General features: G+C 36.0%; 2 protein-coding genes across 2 annotated transcripts; both read left to right on the top strand.

Moving 5' to 3' along the window:
• The first annotated feature begins 264 nt into the window (after positions 1 to 264).
• On the top strand, positions 265 to 6,860 carry LOC120252836 (guanine nucleotide-binding protein alpha-2 subunit). The gene is made up of 14 exons (XM_039261013.1): positions 265 to 351; positions 525 to 597; positions 1,190 to 1,227; positions 1,302 to 1,391; positions 1,529 to 1,606; positions 1,918 to 2,025; positions 2,300 to 2,401; positions 3,204 to 3,259; positions 4,084 to 4,218; positions 4,905 to 4,998; positions 5,081 to 5,140; positions 5,210 to 5,289; positions 6,158 to 6,335; positions 6,465 to 6,860. The coding sequence occupies exons 1-13, from the start codon at positions 265 to 267 to the stop codon at positions 6,333 to 6,335; spliced, it is 1,179 nt and encodes a 392-aa protein (XP_039116947.1). The 3' UTR covers positions 6,465 to 6,860.
• A 1,240-nt stretch (positions 6,861 to 8,100) lies between these two features.
• Positions 8,101 to 9,878, top strand: LOC120252793 (high-affinity nitrate transporter-activating protein 2.1-like). The gene is made up of 2 exons (XM_039260951.1): positions 8,101 to 8,320; positions 9,195 to 9,878. Exons 1-2 carry the CDS (start codon positions 8,179 to 8,181, stop codon positions 9,671 to 9,673), a joined length of 621 nt encoding a protein of 206 aa, XP_039116885.1. The 5' UTR covers positions 8,101 to 8,178; the 3' UTR covers positions 9,674 to 9,878.
• The last annotated feature ends 270 nt before the right edge of the window (positions 9,879 to 10,148 follow it).

A 10,148-nucleotide genomic window follows, 5' to 3' on the forward strand; every position in this document is an offset into this window, starting at 1 on the left:
TCATTTTAATAGCACGGGCTTGAAAATCATCCCAATCTCCAAAGGAAGATCGTCAATTCTCTCGGCCCATCAAGCCGCCACCAGTCGACGCCGCTGCCCGGCGCTCCGGCCAACAGTGAGCCGAGCTCGAGCTCGAGGTCGGCCAGATCCCCTTTCCCTTGTTTGAAACCCCATCCTGGTTCTTCTCTTTTTTTGCTATCCAGTAACTTCCCAGCTTCTCCGTCTTCTGGATCGGTAGCCTATCACTGTCAGCGTAAATATCCTATGCTTTCCACTGTCTTCGGAGGCATGGGCTCACTCTGCAGCAGACAAAAGCCTTTGTGTGAGGCTGACACCGAAGAAACCGCAAGGGTGAGTCTTTTTCTACGCCACGTTACAGTTTACTTACATAGCAGTATCATCTAGCTCTTAAAAGTTTCATTCTTTCATTAAAGATTAAACCTTCCAAAGGAATTAGAACACCAGGTGGCCGTCTTATTTCATCCACTTGTTGGATTAATTTCACCTCGGTCTGATTTTTTCAGGCTGCAGAAATTGAGAGGCGCATTACGCAAGAAACAAAAGCTGAGCAGCACATCCATAAGCTCTTGCTTCTAGGTAAGTTCAATTTTATTCTCTGAAAATTGAACTTCCTTGTCATGCACACATCGTATCTCAAGAGTGAAGATGTTATTTGTACAAATTCATTGAATGCACTATACTCTATTGCCTGCTTTAAACCTTCCGATTTTATCAAAACCTCTTTTGGTGTTGACTTGTTAGATCAAAAACCCGGGTTGTTATCTATTCTTTCCTATTGTAGACTTTTCTTAGTTTACAACACATTGTCAGATGGTCAGGGTTATTTTGCCTTTGGCTTGTTGGATAATCTTGGTGCAAGGTTCATCATGTCAGCTTATTGTTCAGAAGTAACCTTAGTACTGAACTCTGCATTTATTTAAACCAATGTGATTCCTTTGTCAATTGAGTCCCATCAGCTTTACATCTCTGAAGATCAGATTGTTTTTAATTTCAACATTGATTAGCTGACGCTCAAGTATAAGGCCATCACACACGTATCCATACTTTCGCTCCTATCCTCTAAAGCCTGTATTTATTTGTCTGTTCATGCTCTGTTTCTCTTTCTTTATTACAAGCTCTCTATTATCTTGTCAAAGTTTGTTGATGGTTTCCTGGTTTCCCCTTGCAGGTGCGGGAGAATCAGGGAAATCTACTATATTTAAGCAGGTTGGTGGTTTTAAATTCTTTGTAGATATTGTTCATTTTGACCAATCCTGATTATTTATTTTTGTTTTATGCAGATAAAACTTCTCTTTCAAACTGGTTTTTCTGAGGCAGAACTCAGGAGTTATACATCAGTCATTCATGCAAATGTCTTTCAGACTATCAAAGTATGCAATGCTAGGAACGGTCTGTTGTTACTATTTAGTGAGCTATAGGGAGTTATGAGGGTCGAGTGCTTGAGAATAAATTAAGATAATACATTCTACACTCTTTTCCTAACTTTGTCTTGCTTGGGACTGAACAGGTATTATATGATGGAACAAAGGAGTTGGCCCAAAATGATACCAATTCCTCGAAGTATGTTGTATCACTTGATAATAAGGTCTGCATCCTCATTAGCATTTATACATTTTAGCTAGCCAACTGTTTTAGGAGATAGGTGACGTTTTGTTCCTTCAGTTTTTATCTGAAGTTTCTTTGACCAGTTTTCACTTTCATTAATTTTTGCATGTTTAAACTCATAAGATGAAATTATTCTGCAAATAATGTTGTTTGGTCATGTAAAGCTTGATCTTAGGTTGTTTGTAAAAGCATAATTTTCATGGTATGACTATGAATTTACGTTCTTTATTTTGTTTAATCTTGTTACAGATTTGGATTACCTATGATAAATGATTTTGTCTGTGGAGCCAGGAAATTGGAGAAAAGCTGTCTGATATTGGAAGTAGGTGGGATTATCCTTGTCTCACTAGAGAGATTGCAAAGGAGATAGAAACTCTATGGAATGACGCTGCCATTCAGGTAGATTTACTTGACGATCATTGCCAATAAGCACCCAGTTTTGTCTGATGTTTTTGTGCCTCAGTTGAATTGCGTTCTGTCATCTTGCAGTTGAAATGTTTCTGTAGTTATCAACCTCCTTTATAGCTTGTTGCCTTGAAGTGAATACTTTTTCCTGATTTTTTATCCACTTGGGTTGATGGTCACTTGGTTTCACTATTCCAAAAATTTTGATTGTTTATCACACACAAACACATTGAGTTTCTTCTAATATTGGAAATACAATTTACTGCAGGAAACTTATGCTTGTGGAGGCATGCTTCAAATTCCTGATTGTACTCAATATTTCATGGAAAATTTGGAAAGATTTTCTGATGTAAATTATGTCCCCACGAAGGTTAGCTATCATCGACCGTTTTCTCCCTCTTAATAATTTCATTGTTTTCATTTTGACAGCATAAGTTTTCTGCCTTCATTTGAGAATTTCATCCATCATTTTCCAATATTCTGCTTCATAGTGAAAAAGGATATAGCTTGTTCTTCAGATGGTGCTTGTTTTTTGTGCATATAAAACTTAGTTCTGCGCTTAAGGAATAATATAATTTAAAGGTTAATTTTTTTTCAACATAATTTGTGCTATCAATATATTTGGTGATTAGTAAGAAACTAATTTTTGATGTGAATTTTGTAAAGTGCTGCATATAAGTTTTTGGATATGGAATGTTAGCAAGTAGGTCTGAAATGATTCTGGATGAAGCAAAGCCATGAATAACTCCACTCCATACACATCTTCCAAACCAATAATTGTTACATCAGGTTATTACCATGTCGTTCCTGTTAATTGGCAGTCTGCAATTCGGTGAAAAATGGCTTTGTACAGCCTTAATAGTATTTGAAGTTAGTTGGTCATATCCTTGTCTGCTGACTTTGCTCTAAATGATGTAATATATGATTTATATGTGAATTAGCTAGATATAATCATCCAGTTGGATTAGTCTGCATTATAGAAAACATGGGATTAGATGCTATTTGTTTATTTACATTTGTGTTTATGAATAACCTAAGTTGTAGTACACTTTTTTGTTATGTATGCCATCTACTTTGATACTTGCTAAAGAGGGAACTAGCTTTGTGTGTTTTTGTTAACTTTGTCAGTTGTTTTTTCTTGTAATGGATTTATATCATCTGGAGTTTTGCAGGAAGATGTTCTCTATGCCAGAGTGAGAACATCGGGTGTTGTGGAGATACAATTTAGGTGATCTTTCATTTCCCGTGAGCTTTGGACTGTATCTTGGTTTACACCAGTTGCCCATCTTTCTTGTTAGCTGTTACTGATTACATGCTATATATTTATGTACTACTAGTCTACTACATTACTCATTTTTAGTGTATGCTTTGGTGTTGATTTTTCTTGATTATAGAAAGATTGATAACTTGATCAGTAATAAATTTGCAGGCTTAATTTAATGTTTCATACATTGTAAATTGAAAATGAGAGGAGAAATTGCGTGTATACCTCTAGGAAAACATTATATTGCACCTACACCCAAAAAAAAAAAAAATTGAGTGTGATTTTCAGATTTGTGCATATATATACTAGAGAATTATAGCTTTCCTAGGGTATAAGTACAGTTCAGGTTTTCCTAGGTATTCATGCAAAATAAAATTGTTTCTGTAAATGCCAAGTGTTACCCTTTTCCGCTTTTTAAATGTACGCTTTGCTTTCATCCTGTTCAATTTTAATCTTTAAGACATTGCGGATTTGTTTCAAGTGAGAATGCTCTGCCTATAATTTTTAGTAAATGTGAATGATGAATCTTTAATTTTACTTTCTATAAAATGATGTTTTTGTTGCTACTCTACCTTGTCAGTCTATGCTTCATATTTGATGCTAGTTTTTTGAATTAATATATATAATCTAACAGGCTTTATTTTAAAGAAATTATTTAAAATTTTATTTTAGCAGTCAAGTTAACTCATCTGTATGAGGGCTTTGCTCAGGTGTTTCCTTGTTATGTTATTAGCTGGTCATTGTAATCAGTGCACCACTGACATGCAATTGTAATTATAATCTTCCAGTCCTGTAGGAGAAAACAGAAAAAGTGGTGAGGTCTACAGGCTGTATGATGTTGGAGGCCAGCGCAATGAGAGAAGGAAATGGATTCATCTATTTGAAGGTGTTACAGCCATCATTTTCTGTGCTGCTATTAGTGAGTAAGTGTTACTATTATATCATTAAGCAGCAACATTCTTTTCCTATGCTAGTATCTCACTCAAGTATCCCTTACCAAGAAATTCTCTTAAATTAAATCTTTGTATGTGAGTTTGAAGTGATTCTGAATTTCTTTGATGCCATGATAGCAATTCAGAGTAACACGACTATGCCCCCTTTTTACCCTGGTGTGAGTAACTAGCCCCATCAAGCTGGGGATACAGTAGTGATCATAGATTGCATCCGGACAACTTTTGCATTCCCCTTATCAGTGTGGCTGTTAACTGGGGCCTGTCTTTAAAAACTCTGGACTGACACTGGATGTCAGGATAGGATTTAGTTTAGGTTCAGTTGGGCCTGGAATATATTTAAGGTCTTCAATGTCATATTCAAGTTAAAGGGTTTTGCTTGTATATGAAAGTAAAATCTTTTCCTGCTTTGGTGTTAGTTCAGGATATGCATATGGTTCAAAGTTCTACTTATTTATGCCTTCTGTTGTTTTGCATTCAGACCAAAAATGTACATTTGTGAATGTTGATTGCTTAGATTAATTATTGGGATGCCACATTAATCTTTGAATAGTGACTCATGGCATTACTGAGGCCAGAATAACTATCCAAAGTATTTCAAAATTTCATGCTTGTTTGTTCAAAACAAACTTTGCTTGAGCACAGGTTTTGTGTTATAGGTATGATCAGTTGCTTTTTGAGGATGAAACAAAGAACAGAATGATGGAGACTAAAGAACTCTTTGACTGGGTTCTTAAAGAAACATGTTTTGAGGTCAGTTTATGACCTTTTTTTTATGAAAATTAAGCAGAGTTGATTTGATATAATTCTGAATAACTTTGTGTATTTCCACCAGAAAACATCATTCATGCTGTTTCTGAATAAGTTTGATATATTTGAGAAGAAGGTTCAAAAGGTGAGTGTTCTGTCCTGAAGTCTCAACAATCAAAATCAAGTGTATATGCTGATCCTTCTTATTTTATAGGTCCCTTTAAATGTTTGTGAGTGGTTTAAGGATTATCAGCCTATGGCGTCGGGGAAGCAAGAGGTGGAACATGCTTATGAGTGAGTGACTTAGACCATTCTAGTCTCATTAGCAGATACTTTTTGTGCAAAGGGAAATCTCCAATTTCTTTTCATTTACGCTTTATTGTTTTTACTTGAGGCTCTCTTTCTCTTAACATATCCTCATTTCGAAAATCTCTATTGTTAGTAGCATTGTACTGAAATGTGGTCTGCTTTCATTTGGAATAAAATTAGGAGCTGAGATTGGTTTAGGTTCATTTTAGGTTGATTAATGGTGTGTATGTTCAACCTTAAACTCCTACAGATATATAATGCTTGAATCAAACTTTTTCACTTACGCTTCTAGTCTTCTAGGCCTTGAACTTGTCACAGGTTGGTCTGTCCTATCCCAGAAAGCGTAGTTTAACTTCAGATTTTCAGCTGTGGTCAAATGTCGAGCTGCTTAGCTTGAAACTTTATTATCATGTTAACCAATACAAAATCATCTCAATTTGAGATCTGGCTTGAGCAGCTAAGTTTTTGCCAATTTGGGTTCATGCCACAATCTGGTTGTATATCCTCGGTCTATTTTGACCTATTGGGTTGGCTTTCACAGTCCTGTATGAGGCACAATCTTCTCATTATCGAGATAACTATTCACCTTTGCATTTGGTCATGATTCTTTGGTTTAAAGACGCTTTGAATCTTTGGTACAAACTTATCAGTAACCTTTTGTGGGGATATCACACATTGATCATTCTCTTTCGTTGACATAGTTTATAAGTGAAGGAGGATGCTATTTGTAATGGATAACAAACACCGCACCCTACACCTCCCCGCTGATCAGACCAGGACTGGACTGTTTCATAAAATGGTTCTTAATGTTCAATACATAGTAATTATCTGAAATCTGCCTTCTGATGTGTAGGTTTGTCAAAAAGAAGTTTGAGGAACTCTACTTCCAAAGTAGCAGACCGGATCGCGTAGACAGAGTATTTAAGATCTACAGAACCACTGCATTGGATCAGAAACTTGTAAAGAAAACTTTCAAACTAGTTGATGAGACCCTGAGGAGGAGAAACCTCATTGAGGCTGGCTTGCTATAGGCATGTTGTCTCTTTAAGATTTGGAAAACCAAACGTGAATTTTGCTGCCCATTTATAATTCTTTATCATTCTTTACTTTTGTATCGTTTACTGCTTTCTCTACTGAATCAAGATTGGCCATTCATTTAGTTGACTGGACGCCCAAAATTCTGTTTGCACTTTACATCCTGTGGGGATGAAGGTTGACGGGGAAGTGATTGTTTCGTGTACCAAAACACAGAAATAACTGTTTGAAGTGGGTGGGTGCTTTTTCATGATAAATTATGGTGTGTGCTGATTCTGTGGTCCGCCTAGAATCTCCATGTCACTGGCCTTGTCTATGCCTATGCGGATCATGTGATTCTCCAACCATAAGTGATGCTATGCCGGGCTCTTTGTTGCAGGCGTCTTTTAATGTTATTGCCTTTATTTTGTAACATATTGTCAAGTCTCTAACATCTGATCTGGGGTGGATTGGATTGTATTTTGAGGCTGAGCAAAACACATGCCCTATGCATTCTTTATTTGTTAAAGAGTATGTGTGCATTTTGTGGCTTCCCGTCCCGTACTGTTCCATGCATGACTTTGTTGTATTTGTCTGTTCAGACTCACGGTATATGGTTAATTAGTCAGCTCTCGCTGCTGGTCACATTTAACTTGTTTGTAGTCTGGCTTATTAAAATTATTTTTCTTTCTCAACCTAATGGTTGTTTCTGGCTTATTAATATTATTTTTATTTCTCAACCTAATAACTCCAGTTGTTTTAAGTTTAACATTATTCAAACTTATTTCTACGCTAAACTAAACCTTGAACTACTAAGAAATATTCAGTGCCTCTACAAATTTAAGACTCTTGAAAAACATATTATTGTGTTCCGTAGACAGAATAAAAATTCATGAATACCCAGAATGGTTGCTTGTCTAATAAAATACAGCACATTAGCCCACCACCAAATTAAAGGACAATAATTAGAAAAGCAACAATGAGTTCTTGCTCACGAGACTTCGATAATGTGGTATATCCACTTAAAAAACAAAAAGCAAGGCCACCACTCGGATTTATCAGAAAGCTCATGTATGGCAGGACATTTAATTGGGAAATTGATGCACTGATAAGTGATAACCACAAACACCCAAAACAATTACATAACATTTGAAAATAGGTTGGACATCACAGAGCCCAACCATCTTATCAATTCACAGGATTACGTATGCACTTATCCTATAAAATGATGAATCCAATACAAAATCATTCTCAACATAGACAAATAATTGTCTTTTAATAATTGCTTTTCACAAGTCAATCACCATTTGGCTAGCAACCCACAAATGAAGCATTGTCTATATCATAATTGTCTTTTAACAATTGTTTTTCACAAGTCAATCAAAAAACACTGTAGCATATCCAGGTCATATCGAAATAATAAGTCATCAGCTAAGCCCACCAGGTACAAAGTACTCCAAGATAGACAAGTCAAACAATTTTCTAAAATTATTTAATAAATTAGTAGACAATGACTCTTAGTGTCCCTTGACCAGATCTAAGAGCCACTCAGCCATGTTTTATCCTTCTCTCTCATGGATTAAGGATGGGTTAATTTACCCCATAATATATATCTTCTTCCGAGCCACAGCCATCCCATCCTTTGGGCCATCTTAAAAGCCTTGATCATTAAATTAGAAATAAAAAATAGAGTTGAATATGAGAAGGTCCTGAGTTTCACTGCCAGCTAGACCTACTTGATTTTGATAGCGCACCTTGTCTATAAATAGGAGGGTTTTCATTGGGCTCCGCATCAATAAGCAAGAGCCGAGCCTACAAGAAAAAAAAACACCGTTTTGGAGGCTCAAGGGCAACGAAAAGATGGCTGGCCACTTCTGCTTTCCTTCTGCTGCTATGGTTCTTCTTATCTTCGTTTGTTTTGTGGGAAGAGCTATTGGAGGAGTCTACTTCTCAACACTTCCAAGGACTCTCGCTGTGACTGCATCCCCTAAGCAAGGGCAAGGTACCTGGCTTTTAAATAATTTCTTTTCTTTTTCCTTTTCTTTTTCCTTTTCCATCTCTTGTAAAAAGATATTAGGATGAATAGAGGTATTGAATTCTTTATTAAAAAAAAATAGCGGTATTGATTTGTGATTCAATCAGAAGAGAAAATTTTGCTTTTGCATCTTTTTTTCATTAGTTTCTATACGCATATCTATTAGGGTTTTTAACAAAATGGCCACACGCGGCATATTAGGGTTTTTACTGTTTTGTGATTCAATGGGAAAAAGAAATTTTTTTTTTTTTTTTGGTGACTTTTTGTATTTGTTTCTAACTTTCTATAGGCATATATATTAGTCTGTTTTGACTGTTTTAAGGAATAGAGCATCTACCTCAACAAGCGGATGGCGTGCTGACTTGATTTTATTATTCTTCTTTGTGTTTCACAAAACTTTTCAAGTTATGAAAGGCCACAAGTATTAATTTCGTCGACTGCTTGTGATAGCAACGTAGTTTTCTCAATATTTTAGTAATCAGAAATTATCACCTTCTAGGTACTTACCGGGGAAGTACACGATTAGCTAGAGTGTGGGAAAAAAACATCCATTTTTAAATTATTAGCACTCTTTATTACGTCATTTAGAGTATAAGTCCAACAGGTCCTGAATAGAAGATGTGTCTTCTTTCATTAGTTTATGAATCCCATTGTTTTCATTAAACCAACCAAGTTCATTATCGATGACAGAAAAAAGCCAAAAAAAAAAAAGGGATCATATTACATGTGTGTAATGGTCAACATGGTACTAGGGTTCTGCTAAATACATAAATTTCAAAAACTTATTCGATCTCTTAATTAGTTCATCTTTGAAATTAACAATTAATTAATTTCAATTCAGTGTTGATGGCTGGAGTTGACAAGCTAAAAGTTTCATGGGGACTGAACCAGACGGAAAAAGAAGGAACCGATGAGGCATATAAAAAGGTCAAAGTGAAGCTCTGTTATGCACCGGTGAGCCAGCAGAACCGAGGATGGCGAAAGACCGAGGACGATCTGAAGAAGGACAAGACATGCCAAAATACCATCACAACACAACCCTACACCAAGAATCCTAACCCTAGTTCCTTTGAATACATCCTTGAACGTGACCTTCCATCGGCTAGTTACTTTGTAAGGGCCTATGTGCTTGATGGCAATGACAAGGAGGTGGGCTATGGACAAACCACTGATGCCCAAAAGGCAACAAACTTGTTTCAGGTTATTTCGATCACAGGGCGCCATGCATCACTTGACATTGCTGCTGCATGCTTCTCTGCATTCTCAGTCGTTTCATTGATCTTTTTCTTTGTGAAAGAGAAAAGAAAGGCTAAGAAGTAGATACATACATGACTTTACCCTTTAGTGTACGTGAACGGTTCATGAGACACAATAAGGGGAAGATATATAAACTGTCCCTTCTGTGACTGTCTCTTTCTTAATTTGTTCTTTAGCTTATATTTGATGTTAGATTAATTCGGTTTTAATTATATATATGATGTAATGAAGTATGCGATCTTATTAATTAGTTTTTGTTGAACTATCATATATATTTCAAAGTTATCTGCTGATATATATGGCTTGTTGTCGATTGCATAGTTCTAATTAGACCAGGACAACATTTTCTTCCCTAACAATTAATCCTATTATTCATCTGTTTATTATTCTAACCATGCCATGCGTCCAACTATCAGTTAACAAACTTAAATGCGCTTATTATTAGCTAACTGTATTTGTTCTGAGGATTTGTCTAGAACTTAAAACTTGAATGAAACGTGGCCCACTCTGATGATACATGACTCAGTTTGAAGAGAAC

Source organism: Dioscorea cayenensis, chromosome 24 (genome assembly GCF_009730915.1).
Source record: "Dioscorea cayenensis subsp. rotundata cultivar TDr96_F1 chromosome 24, TDr96_F1_v2_PseudoChromosome.rev07_lg8_w22 25.fasta, whole genome shotgun sequence".
Lineage (NCBI taxonomy): Eukaryota > Viridiplantae > Streptophyta > Magnoliopsida > Dioscoreales > Dioscoreaceae > Dioscorea > Dioscorea cayenensis.

Coding starts and splice junctions, on each gene's coding strand:
- LOC120252836 (XM_039261013.1), top strand. CDS start 265: ATGCTTTCCACTGTCTTCGGAGGCATGGGCTCACTCTGCAGCAGACAA. Junction 352..524: donor ACACCGAAGAAACCGCAAGG/GTGAGTCTTTTT, acceptor TGATTTTTTCAG/GCTGCAGAAATTGAGAGGCG. Junction 2,402..3,203: donor TAAATTATGTCCCCACGAAG/GTTAGCTATCAT, acceptor GGAGTTTTGCAG/GAAGATGTTCTCTATGCCAG.
- LOC120252793 (XM_039260951.1), top strand. CDS start 8,179: ATGGCTGGCCACTTCTGCTTTCCTTCTGCTGCTATGGTTCTTCTTATC. Junction 8,321..9,194: donor ATCCCCTAAGCAAGGGCAAG/GTACCTGGCTTT, acceptor ATTTCAATTCAG/TGTTGATGGCTGGAGTTGAC.